At 37.7% G+C, this 22,788-nt stretch overlaps 1 protein-coding gene across 1 annotated transcript in view; it reads right to left on the reverse strand.

The window, feature by feature from the left end:
• Positions 1–712: 712 nt before the first annotated feature.
• Positions 713–22,788, reverse strand: part of GNAI3 (G protein subunit alpha i3) — a 37,719-nt gene continuing 15,643 nt past the window's right edge. Inside the window, exons 2-9 of the mRNA XM_007106474.4 lie at positions 16,915–16,957; positions 16,658–16,799; positions 12,259–12,416; positions 10,324–10,452; positions 7,009–7,138; positions 6,290–6,443; positions 2,021–2,234; positions 713–1,930 (exon numbers count right to left, since the gene is read on the reverse strand). Of these exons, the coding sequence (XP_007106536.1) occupies positions 2,044–2,234; positions 6,290–6,443; positions 7,009–7,138; positions 10,324–10,452; positions 12,259–12,416; positions 16,658–16,799; positions 16,915–16,957 (947 nt within the window). The 3' untranslated portion in view covers positions 713–1,930; positions 2,021–2,043. The remainder of the gene's footprint in view (positions 1,931–2,020; positions 2,235–6,289; positions 6,444–7,008; positions 7,139–10,323; positions 10,453–12,258; positions 12,417–16,657; positions 16,800–16,914; positions 16,958–22,788) is intronic.

Here is a 22,788-nt window from a genome sequence, read left to right on the forward strand (position 1 = left end):
CGCAGAATACAACAAGGAAAAGATATATTCAAAATGAACAAGAACTATCCCTATTTACATTGTGGGCATAAGTCAATCACCAATTGAAGCTGATAATTTTCTTTCTTTTAGATCCAGTTTTGCCAATCCTAAAAAAAAAAAAACTGTTAGATAATACGGTTATACCATCTGTATAGTTATATTTTTCCCATGAAAGAAAAAAACAAAAAACTAAAAACTACCAATAAAGGCACTGAAGTGCTGTGGCTTGCTTTCTGAACCAGCTTTGATGACCACCAACCATTTTTTTTTAAAACTAGTGAAAGGTCACATCAAAAGATGAAATAGAATCCAATCCAAAAAGATCGGACCCCAAAAGGCACTGCTCAAACTACTGATTTGGAATGCTCAAAATGCATTCTCTTCATTTGCCTTCCCCTAATGGACCATTCAATATTTAATGACATTTGCTGTACATTGTACAAAAGGACCTGCAGGCTGAGGTGAACAGACCTCTCCACACAACCAAAATGTAAATCTGGAAAATGAGTTTTGACTGCATATCATTAACACAGATATGACATAACATGCTCAGTCAGGCCAAGATTCAACAACACTATTACACCAAAAGACTAACACCTTCAGGGAACCCTTCTACCTAAACCCATTCTCAGACAAAGGCCTAAGCACACAGCAGGGGCAAAAAACAACAGAAGAAAATACTTCCAGAAAGGACTAGTTACAAACAGGAACAAACCTGGACTCTTTACTCACCATTTTAATACTGCTGCCAACTATAACAGATTAAAATCTGTACACACAACAAAGTGGAAAAAAAGTCCCCAAATCAATAGTTTCAGCAAAAGAAGGTACTGACTAAGGATTACTACAATGAACATTGCTACAATAAAAACAATGGCAAACAGGGATTTGGCACCACGCTTACAAAGTAAAGGCATGCACTGTTAATACACTTGAGATGTTTCCCAACAGAAAAAGCCAATGGAAGATGGAAAACAAGGGGCATCTTTTACAGAACTCCCTATGACTGAGACGGACAAGCAAGAATTAAAGTGGTCAATTTTGCAGATGTGTAGCAGCAAAGTCACTGGTTCTGTTTGGAATTTAGCAATTTGCATTTCTAACTGGCAGCCGCCCTGGGTGCGTCTGTATCCAAGAAGCTGACTTCATCATACTACATCAGCATTTATCTAGTAATTTGGTAATCAGCATAAACCAGGTTAACCTTCAACCACAAGCTTAAAAAAAGAGCTGGAATCTTACTACAGAATTCTTCAATGTAATTACCATTTAGAAACCACAATGGTACTTTGTACAGGATAGTAGCATAAATTTCATCCAAAAAAGCTATAATTAGAGCCCCAATAATTGTAAAGAATTAAGTAATTATGGAAATATTATATTCTGACCATACCAAGAGTTAAAAACAAAGAGTTCCTACTAAAAGGAAAATTTTCAAGATGATCTGGTCACATCAAGTGCATAGTTAAGACTGTTTGTGTTTTAATAAAGATTCTTTCACAAAGAAATAAAATTTAGTGAAGTTATTCTTCCCTTGATAAAAAAAAAAAAAACAACAAAAAACAACTTAAAAAATGAACTACTGGTGGTTTGTCAAGAAGGAAAAAAAAAGAGTAAGCTACATATTGAAGTTCTGGAATGCAGCACCTCAACTTCACATCTGCCCTAAACATTTGAGATTGTGAAATCCAAGTGATGTCTTGATGATCAAATCATACTTTACAGTTGTTCCAATTCCAATGTCTTACTTTAGCATCTCATGTCAATTAAGAGTTCCCTAATACAGAAGATTGTGCTAAAGAGTACTAAGATTCTGCATGCCGCTGCCATTCCCTGGTCCCGTTCATGCTTGCAGCTGCCCAATGAGACAGCAAAAGAAGTCTGGTCTCAACACTCCACACTGTAATAACTAGGAAAGAAGAACATTTGTAATTAGAAAAAGTTTACAAAGTCAAGAGACATCACTACAGCACTATAATTAAACTGTTCAAAGTTTTACCTTTTATTTAACATCCACACTCTTCAATACAGTCCACATTCCTTTAAGTTGTTTTTAATGATGACATCTGTAACAGCATCAAAAACAAACTGCACATTCTTGGTGTCTGTGGCACAGGTGAAGTGGGTGTAGATCTCCTTGGTATCTTTTCTTCTGTTCAGATCTTCAAACTGGCACTGAATGTAAGCAGCTGCTTCTTCATATGTATTGGAACCTGAGGCAGACACCCAATATTCTCAGTTCAAATTAAAACAGCTGCTTGGACTCAACTAAGTCAGGCCATCACAATTTACTTATGGAGAGAGGAAATATAACGCAATTGAAATAAACAGATTTCTATTTTTCTATAATCATTACATGTTTCTTGAGTGCAGAATTTCATTATAAGTAAAATAAAATTATCACAAAGATCCAGGAAAACAAAGCTTTAAGTTTCTTTCCCTTTTATTTAGACTTTTTAGCTAAAAAATCTAGAAAGCATAAAAGGAAACTAGGGAAGTAGGACGATGCATTTCTAGAAGAACATAACTGTTTAAAAGGTCAGAGAGCTTGTGCTCCTTGGAGTGATGCTGAAATAAACAATTCAAAAGGGGAAGTCATGCTTCTTTTCAAAATCATTCCAATTTTAACGGAGCTTAGCCTCAGAGCCTTAGGACAATAGTTTAAATAACCAAAGGTAAACCAGTAGATGCAAAAGAGAAAGGGGCCTGAACTGTATACATTTAAATGGTGAATTTTATGGTATGTGAATTATACCCCAATAAATCTGTTATTTCTTCAAAGAGGGGGACCCGAAAGTTAAACCCTATTTCAACAACATTGGTAATTAACACTCTTAATCGCCTGTTTCCTACACAATCTTGTCTATTTGTGAATCTTTAGAACAGCCTTAGAAACTGTCTGGCAGAGCCAGGGAAACTCAACAAAGACAGCATACACAGTTATTCCTGTGAACTAGGGGCTATTTTCAGTGACATTAAGCATGACAAAAATATACCAACAAATAAGTATATAAAGACAACTAAATAACAAAGAAAAGCTTAAGAAAGAAATGACTATTATTTAAACAGACTGTTTAAAGAACGGAAGGAAGATAGCTTGGTAGATGTTTGAAAGAGATTTACTGAGATGTGCAGAACCTCTGTAAATTAAAGGAGACAGATGTTTGAAACACGTAACACCAGATTTTTGTCTGGTAGGAACAGATATTGATACTTGGGAAATCAGGACTGTGAGAATCCTTAAGAAGAATGAAGTCAATGGAAGATAGGCTTGGAAGTTCACCCTACCCCCCGCCACCCAAAAATGGACACGATATTGAGGACTCTGCTATGTGTGAAGATTCCCAGCTGAAACATTAATGTCAATCCTTTACTTGTCTTAAGTAAGATTGTTCTCCCATTCTAAAACTTAGATACTTTCCATCAGCTTACCCAACTCTCACCTCCCTCCTCCCTCTGAACAGATGATGACATTCCAAATTCCCTAAGAAAACAGAGGCCACGGGACTTTAAACTACATCTCAACTTTTTAGCCCACCACCTCACTTAAAAAGTTATCTATATCTGCACTTACTTGTACCTTTGGTCTTAGAGATGTCTTCCTTTTGATTCAAAATTCAACTGCTCTATCTATACTCTTTCTCTTTTTTTTTTTTGCGGTACGCGGGCCTCTCACTGTTGTGGCCTCTCCCGTTGCGGAGCACAGGCTCCGGACGCGCAGGCTCAGCAGCCATGGCTCACGGGGCGCAGCCGCTCTGCGGCATGTGGGATCTTCCCGGACCGGGGCACGAACCCGTGTCCCCTGCATCGGCAGGCGGACTCTCAACCACTGTGCCACCAGGGAAGCCCTATACTCTTTCTTTTTTTTTAAGTTGAAGTAAAATTCACATAACATGCAATAAGTTTACAATACAGTGGCATTTAGTCACATGCTATTCAATCACCACCTCTCTCTAGTTTCAAACTTTTCCACCACCCCAGAAAAACACCCCATTCCCATTAAGTAATCATTCCTCATTCCCCTTGTGCCAATTTCCTAACAACCAACAACGAATCTGCTTTCTGTCTCTATGGATTTGCCTATTTGCGATATATCATATAAAAGGAATCACACAAATGTGACCTATTCTGTTTGACTTCTTCCGTTTAGTATAAAGTTTATAGGGTTCATCAAAGTTGTGGCATTATCAGTACTTTGTTCCTTTTTATAGCTAAATAATACTCCATTGTACAGATATACCAATTTGTTTATCCATTCATCCTACCTAGACTTTTGATTCCTTCTTTTCCCACCTGCTTACAAATCTTGCTCCATCAATTACATCCACTTTTTGTAACTTCTCTTTTGCTGTAGGATCTTACCTCTAAGCCCATAAACATTTAAAGATCTCTTCTTCCCCTGTAATCTAAGCTGCTCAAGAGGAGGCTACACTTGTCTTCATTTCTTCACTTCCCACTCAGTAACTCACTGGTCCTGGCTCTACTCTCATCATTCCACTGATAATGCTCTCCATAACAGTCAATGATCTCCTGAATGCTAACTCCAGAGGCCATTTTTTCAAAATGTATTTACTTACCTGCATTATGACATTGTTAACCACTCCTCACTATTTAAACTCTCCTCTTAGTTTTTGATACTTTGGCTTTCCAGGTTCTTCTCTTTGTATCCTTTCTTTTTCTCCTGCCAATAGAGGCTGGTATTCGCTCTCATTCTATTCTTCTCTCTCCTCATTCTATATCATCACTCTAGGTCATCTCATCTATTTCCAGGTTGTATTTACACATGATCCCAATATCTGTTACTAACCTGTAACCTCTCCCCAAGCTCCAAGGCCACATATATAACTATTTGTTAGATATCTCCATCAGGATGTTCCATAGATACTTCAAAACCAACATTCCTAAATATGAATTCGGATCACAGTACTGGCACCCAATTAAGACAGAACTCTGAGAGCACCTTTGATTCGTCCCACTTCCTTACCCTAGCTACACCCTTTCACCTTACTATATAAAGCATTTACAGTGTCTACTCAGCTAACAAGAGGTCCCCTTTCCTAGAAATACTCAATTCTGATTTAAAGGTCATAGTGATACAGTCGGGTTTCTGCCCGACTTAACCCTGGCCAGAATCTCTCTCTTTTAGGAATTTGAATCTTGGGCCAAACAATCCCAGTCTAGCCTCGTCTTTTAAATGGAGGAGATATAGAAACTGTGGCAGGGCCATCTTTTATCACATAAACTGAGCAGCAGAGAAAGTTGGTAAGGAAAGAGAGAAGAATAGAGAGACACAGAGAGGAGAGAACAGAGATGAGGAAAGAAGTGCTCCCAGGGTTCTTGACAGTGCTTGCAGGGTTCCTAATTCTAATTGCATTCTTGAGAACTGTCTGCATTCTTGTCCTTGACTTCTATGATATATCCCTGTATCTTCATCAAAAGTTTCTATTTGCATCCTATGAGAGTCCTCACTAATTCAACTCCCCTACTATCTATCTTTATTGCCATCTATCACATAAACTTTCTAAATCAGTTTCTACTACATCATGTACACCAATGAATATCCTTCAATAGCTCCCCACTGTCTCAGTATGGGATACAATGCCCTCCACGAGCATCCTTGCCCACTTCTCCAACCACTCTTCCCCACCACTTTAAGCTCCAGCAATACCAAATTCCTCCTAGGTTTCAGAAAAAAAATCATGTCATTTTTTAACTCCATATTTTCATATATGCTGTTTCCTCTTCCTAAAATGTTTTTATTCCCCCGTCTGCCTGATGATTTATAGTTCATCCTCTTACTATCTCACTCCAAGTGTCACTTCCTCTAGAAAAAGACTACACTGATCCCATTGAGGTAACCCCTTCTTCTGCTCTTCTATTAATGAACATTTTACACTAAAATGAAATTCTTCAAGTGTGTCTCTCTCTTTCTACAACTAATGTCAGTTTCTTGAGTGTAATAACTGCACCTTATTCTTGTATTTTGTGAATATATTTATACCAAATTTTGATTTTTTTCATTCTTTATTTGCCTCAGAAAATGAGGAGGACAGAAATATAAAATAAACACAGTAAACTCGATTATGTCTGGAATAGCACTTTAGACTTAAGGGGTCTTAATCACATGCTTAATATTGATACCACTACCAGTGAACACTCTCCATAAGGAGATACACACAATGTTCAAAACAAAAGACAGCTGTAGGAAGGTCACTAAAGTTTTGATTCAAGATGTATACCTCCAACAAAATCTTTCATGATTCCTTACCTGTGTACTCTGGATAACAGATAGTTAATGGACTCCTCTTTATTTTTTCCTCAAAAAGATCTTTCTTGTTGAGGAACAGAATGATCGAAGTGTCTGTAAACCATTTGTTGTTACAAATGCTGTCAAACAGTTTCATGCTTTCATGCATTCGGTTCTAAAAACGAAACAAAGGATGATAGGTCAATAGCAAAAAAGTAAAAGTAGATTAACTGTTAATGAACAACAGACCAAAAAGGTTTTTTTTTTCGGGGGGATGTGCTACAAGGCATGCAGGATCCTGGTTCCCCGACCAGGGATCGAACCTATGCCCCCTGCAGTGGAAGCACAGAGTTCTAACCACTGGACCGCCAAGGAAGTCCCAGACCAAGAAGTTTTAAAAGCGCTGATGGGCAATCATGAAAAGAAGTCAGACACTGATAACACAAAAGCTGAGTCAGTCCTCATTTTTATAATTCTTAGAGGTTGAGAGGTGGGAATAAGGACTGGCTAATAAGAGGACTTAATCCTGCCCACATACTCAATGTGCTGTCATATCTCCTAAGTTTAAGAGGGCATGGATCAATATTTTGAAAAATCTAATCACACTGACAAGGAGAAAAATTAAGGATTTTAAGTTTTGGTTCAATGAGTAAATGGATGCACAAAGTCTTCCTAAGAGTTATTTCCTGTTTCCTGCCTGCATTAGACAGGTCTTTTATTTACCATTAGCTCCAACATACCATCTCCTCATCCTCAGCCAGAACGAGGTCATAATCACTGAGGGCCACGCAGAAGATAATTGCTGTCACTCCCTCAAAACAGTGAATCCACTTTTTTCGTTCTGATCTTTGGCCACCTACATCAAACATCCTGAGTAAGGGGAAAGAAAACACAATTTCAGCAAGGTCATGCACACACACATCTCCCTAAACTGAACTGGTTAGGGAACTTCTTACTATTGCATATTCAAAACCCCATTTTGCATATTCAAAACCCCATTTATAATAGAAAAGACAAACAAGGAGCAGATAAAATGTAGTCAAAATAATTATCTGTGGTTAAATGTAAAAGAGAACAATATGAGAAAATAAAATTTAGGAACAATTGATAGACAGTTGAGCCTCTTCACTATCAAAGATAAACAGTTGAGCCTCTTCACTATCAAAGCTTGTGTCAGACATGCCAAAAGTCAGCAGAGTAAGCACTGAAATGGATTAAAGGAAGGAGGGAAAAAAGACAGGAAAAATGAAGAGCTGAACAATACAACTTAAGATAGTAACAATAATAACTAACATTTACCAGACACTAAACATCTTAAAGTACATTAACTGATTTAACGCTCATAACACTCCTGTCAGTACTATTATTATCCCCATTTTACAGATGAAGAAATTGAGGCACAGATATGTTAAATAATTTGCCCAAGGGAACATTACTAACAAATGGGGACTGGAACTCTACTCCAGCACCCAACCTGGTACCCATAACACTACTCTACCTCTCAAAATGGTTTACCTCTCTAGCTAAAAAAAAGAACAATAAATCCCCAACTTGCATTCTGCTTCCATAACTCTACTGATTCAAAACTTTGTTTTCCTTACTTTTTGTTTCTTTTTTTTTTTAAACTGAGGTATAACTGAGATACATTTTTCTTTAAGGAAAACATTTTAGAGATTAATTACAGAAAGAAGTAAACTATATTTTACGGTAAGACTCTAAGAACCCAATATCTAAACACAAAATTTAACCAATATTTCCCAACTCCAAGTCTTATTTAACCTAATTGAAAATAACAAAGCCTCAACGGTTCACACATTTTATGTTCCACTTCAGATCAGTTTTAGACCACTACTCCCTTCTGGGGTGCTTACTTGATATCCTGAGTCAACTGCTGAACTTCTGTCAGCAGTGTCCTCAATCTACCACTTACAGTAAAAGGAGGACCTGCACGGCTTTGTTTTTTAACTGGTACTAAGGTCTGAGGAGGTATGCATACAAATGGTTAGCTACTCTTAAGATATATGTTTGATGACAATGATAAAATGTTTTAGGGTTAAACTCTGCCAAGCTGGTTCAGTGTGTCAGATCTACAGTGAACAGGGATCTATTTCCAGAGAATTTTCCCCCTAGAGATTGAGAGAGATAAGACACAGTTGAGTAATTTCTCAATGTATGTTTGAAAGAGAACAGTCATCTCATCTCTTCATGACCCAACTTTTTCTTTCGGTCTTTTGATCTTCCCCAGTTCTTTTCAACCTTAGTCCTGACACCTGGAATGAGGCAATCACAAGTTGGCTCTAACACAAGGTCATATTATAGGTTTTAAGAAAGCTAACATCACATATGTCACCATGGACCTTTCAAGAGCAGACACACACTGGTACACAATAATTTGAATTTGCTCCACCATTTCTTTCTATAAAGTCCATAAAACTGGCAGAACACTGTGAAGTTCCCAAAGTGGGCTTTTCGCACATATTAACATTTACAGTATCATTCACTAACAGATCAACATTTTATAGACATTACCTCATAACTGAGAGGCAAGTAAGCAATTACACAATGCCTTGCATATAGTAGATGCTCAATAAATGTTTGAATAAATGGATAGTGGTTTTGCCTAGAGAGAAGAGGAAAAGGAAGAAGTGATAGTACTTCATAACAAGATATCTACATGCCAACAATAAAGTGGGTGCAGCACCTTAATTATATCTGGCTATTGATCCTGACATAAAATGACCAACAGGAATCACCTAACTAAAGATCAATCTATGACATCAACAAAAAAGTTTCCCACACTAAATAAATAAAGGTCATGACACATAATTATGAATGGATTACTAATCTTATAGCACACCAAGAGACATCTCACTCCTACAATTTCATGGGTGATAATCCACGGAGACTCTGCTATTCTTGTTAAATAAATTCATCAGTACTATGATAACCAGCTCTTCTATTCTAAAAATATTCAGCTGAACTGCTATTTTCCTGCACCAGGTTTCAAATCTGTTTTGGTGTATTAAGATTTCAAGACCTCAACTAGTATATAGTAATACCTAAACTCTGTGTGGGTTTTGCGAAACCTATGAAGCAATTTTTTTCAGAGAAAAGAAAATTGAGAGAAACTGAACTAGAAGTTACATTTGCATGCAACAATGCTGAATATCACATTCTAAATACAAGCATAATGAAGTAGCTAAAAAGGACATCATATACTGAAGGGGGAAGTTTACTCCTAATCTCAAAGGTCATAAAAGCAGAAAACAAGAACCAAAAAGACTGTTCTATTATTTACAAAAGACCATTAACACAGAGACAAGCTGAAGCGTATTCTAGAATTACTAGTGCTGATGAGAAAATCCTCTGTATTAGAATACTAGAATCTTCTCTCTCTAAAACAATAATTGTTTATATTATATCATACCTCCACAAAATACCTCTATCCCCTAGATCAATATTCCATTCTGTACTGTATTAAGAACTAAGTTGTGCATGATACTGTGCACAAATCGGTCAAAGGCCATGACAATATTAGCTTCATTCCAGTAAACTGAGAGAGAAGTGCAATCCAGTAAGAAAGGATTGACACTGGTGAGAAAAGCATTTCTATTTTAATATCAAAATGCCAGAACAAAGCCACATAAACTAAACCAAAACACTAGCTTTCTATCCTTTTAGTATTGTTGTTACCCTTCTAAACAACAAACATTCAATACATGTTTTGGCGATTCCAATAAAAAAGCAGCTGAAAAGAATAAAATTAAAAATAAAATAAATTGGTAACCATATGATTACTTTTATTGATATGTAAGTTACAATTTAATTTTGAATTTAAGTTCCTCCAAATGGAAAATATACTTGATGCTATTTGGAGAAAGAAGAAACGTTTGGGCCCCCATTCAGTTTAAACAGTCAAATACTGGCTGATGAATATAATTATAAGTTTCTAAATCAAAGAATATTGCCTACAGAGATTCTACCCTGATTAAGAGATACTAACTAAAGGAAAGATATTTGTGTTTGGCATATCTAGAAAAAGGCTAATGACTTACTTGAAGTACAGGTCTTTGAAAGTGAAATGTGTTTCCACAATGCCTGTGGTCTTCACTCTTGTCCGCAAAACATCTTGCTGAGTTGGAATGTAGTTGGTTTGGGATATTCTATCCAAATCATTTAGGTAACTAAGTAAGTAAAATACACATTTATTTTTACTTAGTGAAGCCAACCATGTGCACAGCAAGTCAACAGACTCAACTAGTTCCTTGCCAAAAGCAGGTTCTGAACCTGTAACTAAAGCAGCAGAACAAATCAGATCTTCAGTATCACAGAAGATAATGAAAAAAAAATGAACCTAGCATAGGACAATTAAAGTAGGTTTTATATACACTACACAAAAGTGGTTTTAATTCTACCAAAATTAAACTGTGAAAGCCAATTAAAAACAAACATGGAAATGCTATTCTTAATAAAGATTCCTGAAATTTAATACTAAATCAACTGTGCACTGCACACTACAAAAACCTAACCAAAACAAAAGCCCTCAAAACATTTAATGGGTTATCTGTATGTTTAAACATTTGCTAGGACATTAGAAAATGCTGTTTGAATTACTAAAATTAAAAAGAACTACTTAGCTCAATAAGAATGAGTATTTCCTGTTTTCATTCATGAAACAGTTAAGTTACAGGTTTGTTTTTTTTTAATCTAAGCCAAAAACAAATACCTCCAAAGAAACTTCATTTGTTCAGGGGAATAATTTAAAAACTGCTTCAAAGTTAAATTAAATTCTTCACAATTTCAGGGTTCCCAAAGATTTTTTTTTAAGAATAGGTGATACCATAATAAGTGAATTTTTAATGATCTTCTATAAAACTAAGTACCATCATTAATGTTAAGGAGTCAGTCAACCTCAGATCAACAATTATGAAAAAAAAACTATAAATCATGTGTCTTCAGGTGTAGTTAGAGGATTCAGAGCTTACTGAATGTATGTTAAAAAAAATTACAATCTAGCTTGATGACTACTGGGAGAATTATTTAAACTACCAATATCTGCAACTGAAAAATATTATTGAGATGGGCAAGAATCCTGAAATGTTTCTAAAGTCAAATTTTCATTTAAAAAGTAAGCTAAGTTTTTCAAATATCATTTAATTTCTTTTTACAATAATTTGAGCTAGAATAATAGGAAAAGCAGGAAAATATAATATTGGAGAAAATACCTTAACGCTTAGAACTGCCTTCATTTAGTACGGAGATGGATACAAGTAACAAGAACTTACCAAGCCCCCCAAAAGCACCTTAAGAAAAAAACCCCACACGTTCTGAATACAGGTCTTATAAATAAACACATTGTAAAAGAAGCAATATAGGACAACATGTGATAGCTTAACAGAAGTATTAATTATCAATATAAATTCTCTAAAACTATGTAACACTAGAGAATTTCCTTAACAAATAGATGCTTCAACTTCGTCCCAAGACTCAACATTCTCTTTCTATACAAAGTCTACTATTGTGATCCAGCAAAAGATTTATAAGTGGTGACTAGTACCAGAGAAATCCATAGTGCAGCCCAGCCACAGAGAGTTGTATGCATCAAAGGGATATCACAATTTTAATTTCCCTTGCTAGCTGGCAATCAATGCAAAGCCTTTATGCAGAGGGAACCTACTGAGTTGGAAGAGATCCAGGACTCAGATGCAATAGATTTCTCTCCTCTTTCACTTGTTTACTATAAATGACCACAGAGCTACTTTCATGATGCGAAGTCTCCCATTTACACTCCAAGAGGAAATATTTTTCTCCAAATCATATAAAATGACCAAGGGCTCTATAACCCTAAACTGAAACAATCTTTATAAAGGGATCCTACAGAATTCTAAGAGTGTCTGTTCCTTAAATATTTCCTTAAGAATGGGTACTGAACTTTCACTAGGGTCACTAACTTACTTTCTGTTTTCATTTCACAGAGAAACATTACTTACTATGAAGCAGAATCATTGAGCTGATATTCCCTGGATCTGCTGAAGCAAGCCTGCACCCCACCGTCTCGCCATAACCGTTTAATCACTCCTGCTAATTCTGGAGTCATGACTCCTTCTTCCGCACTGCCAGCTAAAACAAATAATTGCCGGGCATCATCCTGAAGAAAGCAGTTAAAGGAGAGAGACAAATGATTCTCCATTTCTTAAAGAAATGACAAGAGTCTCTTTAACACACACACACAGATATACATTATATGTTATATTACTCAAAAGAGGTATGAAAGAGGCCTTTCCTGGCAGTGCAGTCTGAGAGAATTTACAATGAAGTCTGTCCCCCTTCTTTCTCCACTACAGTTAGAAGTGCAGAGCAGAGTTGAGGAATGATTTCACTCCCACTACCACTTCTTCACACACCACCATCCCCTGAAAAGATCTCTTCTGACTGTCCTACAAATCCCCATCCTGGTTACTCATGATTTTTTTTTTTTAATAAATTTATTTATTTTTGGCTGCATTGGGTTTTCGTTGCTGCGCACGGGCTTTTCTCTAGTTGTGGCGAGCAGGGGCTACTCTTCGTTGCGATGAGCAGGCTTCTCATTGTGGTGGCTTCTCTTACTGTGGAGCACGGGCTCTAGGCGCACGGGCTTCAGTAGTTGTGGCGCACGGGCCCAGCTGCTCCGCAGCATGTGGGATAGTCCCAGACCAGGGCTCGAACCCGTGTCCCCTGTATTGGCAGGTGGATTCTCAACCACTGCGCCACCAGGGAAGCCCATGACTTTTTTTTTGACAGAAAAAAAACTGATTTGTCTGTGAGACAGGCACATGTAACACATCCCCATTCTGTTAAAGGAAGCCTACAATAAAAATAGAAATGAAAAGACTAGCACGTAAGAGGTAAAGTCTAAACACGTCAAAGGGAGTAAAACATTAATCAAATTTAAGGAAACTGTTCTTTTTCCTTCTTAATCTCAGACAGAGGAAAAGGAAGAAGAAGAGACTGAAGCATTTAAGAAGTCTGGAAATCTAGTAGGGGAAATAAACCCCTAAGGGAATAATTCAGTCTCTACGTTCCCCAAAGGTATAATAATCCTCTAAATGAGAGAGAAAGAAAGGCAGAAGGAGAAGAAGAAAGTAACACAGAGATCTGATCAAAACTTCGTGAGTCACAGACATAGCTTTATAAGTGGTTACGGTTTTTAAAACTAAGATATGTGAGAGGTAAAGAGGACAGAAAGGGCTGAGAATTGTGATTGCTTTGCTTTATTCTACCCAGCACTGCTTGTCTGATACTTTATAAAAATAAACATAGGTCTCATGGGATGATTTTCCCACCTCAAATCTAATATTTATCTGCCTCAGGAGATTTCCAAATAACCATAAAAATGCAACTACTAAAGAAAAACATATACTGGGTAAAGAAGGAGTAAAGGGGGAAGGGGAGCAATCAATTGTATTATAAATAGTCATTAGGACAATAAACTAGCATGCAAAAAGCATTTCAGACCACAGGTGAAATTGCAAACAAAAATTCCTAAGACTTGTGTATTCCCAAAACTCGTGCATCCACCTAAGCAAAACAAACCAAAACTAACCACAGTGCACTCCAATTAATTTTGCCGAACCCAGGATCTTCAGCCTTAATGGATTTTGCTGAGTAATATTCTCTTTCTTTGAGATCCTTTCCAGTCTTCTTCCTAGTAATACTTTAGACCCAATCGTCTCTAAGAAACTTCATCTAATATCTATATTCCCCTCGTCTCTTTTTAGAGATAAAAATTTTCAATAAAGGAACGAATGAGAAAAGCTGAAAAATTACACAAACTGGCAATGTACTCAACAGTGGGCATGTCCTTCTACACATATGGAATAGTACTTTATTTAACATTTAATGACTTTATAGTCCCTTGGTTCTGAAATTTGAGCTATACTCATGCAGGTATTCAAAACCTCAATAAGCATTGCTTTTTTTTTTTAAATACCATGATTCTAATTTTAGAAACTTTAAAATATAGAGAGAGCTACTGCTACGTATTTTTGCTGTCCTGACTTTGTAAAGTTTTAGGACAAAACATTTTTCCCTTACCACTTAACCCCTTCTACAGACCCACTCCTGCTTGCCCATAATAAACCCTCTTTTATAGGTCGATAAAGAGGCCCCTCTTTACAGTGAACTTCATACCTCCACCATTAAGCAGATATGAAAAAGCAACCTATCCCACACTCAGCTTTATGCTTTTCTATTCACTCTCCAGACAACTGTAAAAAACTAGAGAAGGATAAGAGAGGAGCTATAAATATAAATCCTTACATATGAAAGAGGAAAAGAGAAACTTCAAAAAAAGGGTTGTAGATTAGGATGAGTGAATGCTGGAGGGCTAGGTGATTCAGGAGGCCTGAGAGGAATTAATAATGTCAACTGCATCTGGTGACATGGGAGTATTAGGACCCAGAGATTAATGATACTGATTTGATAAAAGAGAAATGAAAGGAGGAGGGATATATATGGTGTGAATGTTTGTGTCCCCCCCCAAATTATTATGTTGAAATCCTAATGTCCAAGTGATGGTTTTAGGAAATAGGGCCTCTGGGAGATACTTAGGTCATTAGGGTGGTGCTCTCATGAGTGGGATTAGTGCCCTTATAAAAGAGACCCCAGAGAGATCCCTTCCCCTCCTGCCAAGTGAGGACACAGCGAGAAGTCTGCAACCTGGAAGAGGGCCCTAACCAAACCATGCTGGCACCCAGACCTCAGCTTCCAGCCTTCAGAGGTGTGAGGAATAAATTTCTGTTGTTTATAAGCTACCAAATCTGTGGTACTTTATTATAGCAGCCTGAACAGACTAAGACAGAATATGACAACTACAGCTGGTGACAAAGGAATGATAGGACCCAACAATTAATAACAACTAATTTGATAGTGGAAAGAAAGGAAAGGAGGAGGGACGGCCAAGAGACAGAAAGGAGGTCAGACAGAGGGTGAGAAGTAAAAAAGGAGGAAACTAAGAAAATAAGTAAATACCTGAGATGGAGAAAAAGCCAACAAAGAGAGGGAAGAGAATAAATACAGTATTACTAACCAATTATTGGATACAGCAAATACAACAGAGAAACAGAGTTGGGTGATAGGAAGGAATGAGAAAAGGGAGGAAAAAAGTAAGAACACAAGAAAGAGCTGGTAGAAAGAGGGAGGAAAAAGGAAGAAGAAAGGCAGCTGCGAGAGGGGATAGAAGGAATAAGACAAAAATAAGAGTTTATTTATTCTTGCCGTAGCTGTCACATTTTTCCTGCTCAGAGGCTTAGAAAAATAGTCTCTGATTTTTTATGATTTGGAACGCTTTTACAAAAACGTAGAAGTCATGCTCCACACATTCATCTTCATTTCTTCTTTTGCTCCTCTTCTCGCCAATCATTTTACAACCCTTACTCTAGCTGCCCTTCCTTTACGGCACCTCTAGTCTTCCGAATCTAATACTATCCAATTAGAACCATCCTTCTATTATTTTTCCCCAAGAATTTCCTCGCTTATTTACTGAATATTAATTTACATCTGAGAAATTGAGAGTTGCTTAGAAGAGTTCCTAAGCTACTTCACAGACATATAGGCTTTGCCTTTCCAGGCAGTCTCCCAAAGTCACTTCCTTTTATTGCCCATAGCACCTAAGTATGACACTGAACACAGCTGATGACTCCCTTAGTTCTAGGAAAGCGTTCTATACCTTCCCAGCCTTCTCCTGGAATTTAGCTGATGATGATATAAAAAATCCCCCACTTTCATTTTGGCTCTCTCCCCACTGCATCAAACATCCTAATTTATAAACCAGACCTTCAGGGCCCACTAAGTATTATAATCAATCAACACAACTTTTGAATATCTGACATGTCCAAGAATTATACTAGGACATGGTTTAATCCAATTCTATAGCCTATAGTACAACATAGTATAGGGATATAGTTATTCTTGAATACTGGAAATTTGCCTCTAAAATTGAGACTTAGTGTTCATGTCCTTACCAAGTTCATTCTGCAACACTGATATTTGCCTTTAATCTCTACACCTCAGAAAGCAGAGCTCCATATCATGACAACCTCTCTTAGATTATTTCAACTTAATATCATTTACTACTATAAAAGTCAACAGTGCTGTAAAAGAAGCAAGTGAATAAAACAGTTACCACAAAAACCTACAGTATATCCACAGATTCCCATTTCCTATACTTACCTTTGTGGTAGTAATCTAATATCTCTTAAAGCAGATTGCTAACATGTCTCAAATGAGCAGACAGTACTTTGCTACATCTTAGCTTGTTGCTTAAATTTATTTCCCTAACACATGAAGCAAATTGTGCTTAACTGCATCTACTGAAAAAGAGCAAGTAAAGAGGAAATGAGAAACACTTACTGCTCTGGCAGCTTCCCCAAAGTCAATCTTTAGCCGTCCCATGGCTCTTATGATTGCAATGATGGACTGTATAGTATTGCTGTAGACAACTACTTTATATTGTTTACATTCTTCCTCTGAATAGCCATCCTCATGAATGATTCTTTAAAAAGAAGAAAACCACAAATCATTACCATGGACCTAAAATGAAAAGACACTATGGACTTTTATGCATTATGAGTAAACGTAGTTTTACAAAAGACCATGTTCCAACTTACTTCATCTGTTTCACAATGGTGCTTTTACCAGATTCTCCAGCACCTGAAACAAAAGAAAACCAGACTTTGAATTCATCTGTAATCCAGCTAAAAAGTATGAAATCAACATAAGTGATAATTCTAGATTAACAGAAACCACAGGTCCTAGGGAAAACTTTGGTGCGGTTTTCTATCTATCAGGAAAAACTACAAAGCTTCTCCAGTAAAGATTTTACTTTCTTTATATAACACAGCAACCAAATATAATTCACTGAAAGTGTTCCAGGGCCATCTTGATTATCACCTGTGTAACATAGGCACTCTAAAGGAGATATGGCAACATAAACAACTCTAGGAATTCATCCTCTACATCCAGGGTCCCCAAGCCCTGGGCAGCGGACTGACAGCAGTCCTCAGCCTGTTAGAAACCAGGCCGCACAGCAGGAGGTGAGCGGAGAGCAAGCGAAGCTTCATCTGCCGCTCCCCATTGCTCGCATTACCACCTGAACCATCCCCCTGCCTCCCCTCTGCCTCCCGTGGAAAAACTGTCTTCCATGAAACGGGTCTCTGGTGCCAAAAGGTTGGGGACCGCTGCTCGACATGAAACATCATGAATGACACAGACACTGAACATAGGCAAAAATGAAATGATTTTTTTTGGCTTATTCACTTTTATTAATTCCTCTGTCGATATCCATGGACCTAAGAAGCAGCAATCCTCTCCGCCATGAGACTAAAGAGTTCAAAACAGAGGAGGCATTGTCCCTACCACTTTTCCACTGTATACCCTCTCAAGACCACATTTCCCTCCTCAGCCAGCTGGAATCACTTTAACAACCACAAATGTCAGATGGGCCCCCTGAACTCCTTGACATGCCACCTGCACTTCCTTAGTCAACTCATTCTCCCACCTTCCAAGATGCCTATCTGACACCGCCTCCTCTCTCTCAAACCCTACAAACCCCTACCCACTCTGACTCTCAGCTAATGAGCCTCTTAATGGAAAAAGTAAAGCACTCTGAAAAAATTATCTCATTTTCCCATAACCAAACCCACCAATCTATCTGCACCTCCATTAATCTCTACCTTTATCAGTGGATGAACTATCTCTGCCAGTGTCTAAGACTAACCCTGGAGAGAGTTCACAATTAGAGGCTGTGCACTTACCCACCTCATTTTACCTATTCAAGGTCTTGGCTGCTACAATTGTCCCACGTCACTCATATATCATCAAGTTTTCTCTACCGACTGGGTCACTCTCTTCGTTATACAAACTTGCTATACTATGCATCTTAAAATCAACACAAACACACCCCATTTCCTAACTTTCCTTGACTCCACAAATCTTCCTCTAGCTACCACTCCATTTTCTCTCTTCCTCTTTATAGCAAAACCCCTCTGAGTTGTCTGTATACATGTTCTTCAATCCTTTCCCCCAATTCTCTCCTTAACCCACTCCAATCAGGTGTTCATACACACTACTCTACCCATTTCTCAAAGTCTCCAACAACTTCCATCTTAACAAATCCAATGGTCAATTCTCAGTCCTCATCTTACTCAAACTCTCAAGCAGAACTGGTCCAAGTTGATGACTTCTCTTGAAATATTTTCTTCATTAGGCAAGCTTCTAGATCCAACATCCTACTGGTTTGACTCCTACCCCACTCCTTCTCAGTGTCCTCCCTCCTGTCTCTGAATTCTTAAGGTTGTACTGCTTCAGAGCTCCTTCACTGGACCTTTTCTCTATCTAAATTCATTCTCTAGGTCATCTCATCTAACCTCATGGTTTTAAACACCACTCATAAACTGATAAGAGTTAACAGCTAGTGAGTACTACATGCCAGACACTATTCTAAACACTTTACTTGTGTTAACTCATTTAATCCTCACAATAACCCAGATAGATATTATTACTATCCCCATTTTATAGACAGATGACAAATTCACTTGTCCACCACCAACTACATAGTCAGTAAGTGGCAAAGCTGAAATTTGAATTCACACAGGTTGGCTCCAAAATTCTTGTACACTGCCTCTGTGCTAATGATTCCCAAATTTAGATCTCTAATCTATACCCTGGCTTCTAACCTTGGCTCCAGACGCATATATCTAAATTACTTACCTGATAAATCTTATATTTCTAGTAGACATCTCAAACTTAAAATGCCCCAACTGAGTTACTGCTTCCCCACCCTTACCCTCAAACTAACCCTGCTCCACCATGTATCTCATCTCAGTAAATGACTTCAACATTCACCCAGTTGCTCAGGCCAAAACTGGTAAGTGACATGTAGCTAACATAGATGGAATGTGGGTGCCAGGACCAATATGTATGCTGAATTAGTAGAGCTTAATTTTTAAAAATAAAAATAAATATAGCTCTAACGGTTTCTTCTTGCACCACAATGATCATGAGCATACTGGAAACCATAGGCCTAGATCATTGCAAAAGCTTCCTAAATGGTCCAATGCTTTAGACCTCACCTTTCCTATGGTCAGTTTTCCACTCAGTAGCTGGAATGAATTTTGTAAAATGTAAATCAGATCGTGTCACAACTCTGTCCCAAAACTCTCCTATGGTGTCCAATTACACTCAAAATAAAATTCATGGGCAATAAGGCCCAATATGCTCTGGCCCCTGTCTACCCTCTTACCCTCAACTCCTATTATTCTCCACTTTGTTGTCTTGCACTTGTCAGACCAGCTTTCTTGTTTTTCCTCCAACATACCAAACTGGTTCTCAATGAGCTAGATCTTGTCTCATGATCTTCACATTTACCATTCTCTCTGCCTGGAATAAGTTTTTACAAGATCTTCTTCACCCAGGTTTCTGCTTCCCTCAGAAGAGCCTTCCCTGACTAATCTATCTAAACAGCCCCCACCCAATCACATTCTCTCCCCTTACTCTGTTATTTTTTTTTATTTTTATTTTTTTTTTTTGCTGTACGCGGGCCTCTCACTGCTGTGGCCTCTCCCGTTGCGGAGCGCAGGCTCCGGACACGCAGGCTCAGCGGCCATGGCTCACGGGCCCAGCTGCTCCGCGGCATGTGGGATCCTCGCGGACCGGGGCACGAACCCGTATCCCCTGCATCGGCAGGCAGACTCTCAACCGCTGCGCCACCAGGGAAGCCCCTGTTATATTTTTAAAAGCACATATCACTTCTTCACATTACAGATTTCATTTCCTGTCTTCTCCACAAAATATAAGCTCCATGAACATTTATTTATCCTCGTATTCCCAGGGCCTAGAACTGTGCCTGACATAAATTGGTTACGTAGATAAATACTGCTGAACAGATGAATGACTATTGTTCAATAAGCATGATCCTTTATTAATATTTCTCAACTCTATCAACCAAAAACGTTAGTTAAAATAAAGTTCAAATAATTTTATAATTTCAAACATCTACATTTTTAGAGAATCAAAAGGGACATTTATATATGATTTTATCTCTTCTTATCACTTAATTGATAATCAGGGTAGCACTAAAACAGTTAATATTCAAGTAGCACGCAAAGAACTTCCTAATGACAGTGTGAGAAAGAAGTGATTTCTCCCATGCACATCTAAAAAAAACCCTAATGATTCAATTTTGAGGAAGAGAATACAAAAGCATACCACTTACATTTAAAATAGTCTATAACACACAACTCCCAAATTATCCCACATTAGCAGAAACTATAAAATTAACTACAAAAAGTAGAGATTAATGAAGTAATGTGTACCATTCTTTAATATATTGAAAACAGCATTTCTACCATTGATGTTGGATTATTTGAAGTGAAATAATAAGTTTATTAATCTCAGAATCAATTTTTACCCATCTCATTAAGTTCTACCCTATGAAGGTGCTGATTTAAAAAAAAAAAAAATGTTGCTCTATCTCTCTCATGTTTTTCCAAGGCTCCCTGATAAAATGTCAGTTTGTCCTTCTCTTTATTATCACACAACATATATTCACCCAAGTTTTTATTAGGCATCCAATTCTATCTCTTAAAAGAAAGCACCTCTTACTGACCACAGAACTAAATACAGGATTTGTTTCAGTGGGTGTTCCATAGCATTTCATACAAATAAAGAATGAATTGCTTTATACCAAGCCTTTGACCCATTCAGCTTCTAGATCACCATGAAAAGTGCCACCATCTTACCTTCCTTCCAGGTACGAAATCTAAGAGTCATCTGGAACCCACTCACTCTTCTCTCCTTACATCAAGCTGTAACAAAATCTTCTTCTTATGCATTTCTCAAATTAATCCTTTCTACTCCTCACACATCTGAGCCTGACGTATACCTACTGGATGTTACTGCTGCAATTTTCTCAAACTTCTAGCTCAAAGCCCCTCTTCCCTCTCATCATCTCCAAAAGGCACTATTTAAAAAACATCAGGGCTTCCCTGGTGGCGCTGTGGTTGGGAGTCTGCCTGTCAATGCAGGGGACACAGGTTTGAGCCCTGGTCCGGGAAGATCCCACATGCCACGGAGCAACTGAGCCCATGTGCCACAACTACTGAGCTGTGCTCTAGAGCCTGCGAGCCACAACTACTGGGCCCATGTGCCACAACTACTGAAGCCCGCACACCTAGAGCCCGTGCTCTGCAACAAGAGAAGCCACCGCAATGAGAAACCCACGCATCACAACGAAGAGTAGCCCCCACTCGCCATAACTAGAGAAAGCCCCCGCACAGTAATGAAGACCCAATGCAGCCAAAAATAAATAAAATTTTTTTAAAAAAACATCAGTTTATCTAATAATTCTCCAAATTCTTCCAACATTTTCTATAACCCTTTCTTATTAGGTCCGAACTCTTTTATTTTTACCTCAGTCCTCTATGCTCCACTGCTTCAGTAGTATGTCCTCTCTCTAATAACTTCTCACTCTTCGGTTTTCCCCAAACTGCTTCCCTTGTCTCACCTTCCTTCCCCAATACACATGTGGTGTTTGAAACTTCCTAATTTTATGTACATCTTTTTATGTATCTTCCTTCAAAATTCATCACAAGTTTAAGGAGAGATTCATTTGCCCATCTTCAATCTTCAATAATAAGGATATAAAGAATGGGATAGACATAAAGGAATTGCAAAGACAGACTCTATGGCTTGAAGAGGAAGGAACTGAAGATGATTTTGTAGGCAGAAGGGGTAGAACTGGGCAGGCGATAGGACATATAGGGAAGAAAAGTCTGAAAGGCTCCAGAAACAGGAGGGAATGGGATCAGTTCGACTTAAAAGATTTATCCTTAAAACGATATGTATCTAAAGGACATCTAATGTAAATAGGAAAAAAGGATGAGAGCTAAAGCTACAGAGATTTTTGAGAGAAAAGGAAGACAAGTAGCTAAGTTAGGTGGTCTTGTTCTCAACAAAAGAAACAAGGAAATCTGCAGAGACTAAAGGAATGAAATTAATTTAGAAAATCATGTTATAAACAGTCAAACAGAACAAGAAAGAAATGTGTGTACAGGTTAGCACAGAGAATCACCAACACTGTTAGACAAAAAACAATTTACCAGTATATATTCTACTGTAGAATCACTGTATTTACCTAAATATACTCTAAATTTTATTTTTAAGGAGCTCCTTGAGAGCAGGTACCATATCACAGGCCCACCTATTTCTTCCCATAACATATACTACATTATGAATGTGAAAAATCAGAAATGGTGATGATTTCTTTGCAAGATTTTTTTTAAGGCCAGTGAATTGCTAGTATAAATTATTATATATTAGTAAACACATTCAGCTCACATACACACTGATTTTAAAAATTTACCCTGAAAGATGGCTGACACTCAAAAACACAGTGTCACCTGATGCCTCCTCTTTTTTCTCTCTCATTTTGACTAAAAGAAAACTTAAAGCCAGCCCAAAGAAGGTACATGAGTATATTACGC

This window comes from Physeter macrocephalus, chromosome 4 (genome assembly GCF_002837175.3).
Source record: "Physeter macrocephalus isolate SW-GA chromosome 4, ASM283717v5, whole genome shotgun sequence".
NCBI lineage: Eukaryota > Metazoa > Chordata > Mammalia > Artiodactyla > Physeteridae > Physeter > Physeter macrocephalus.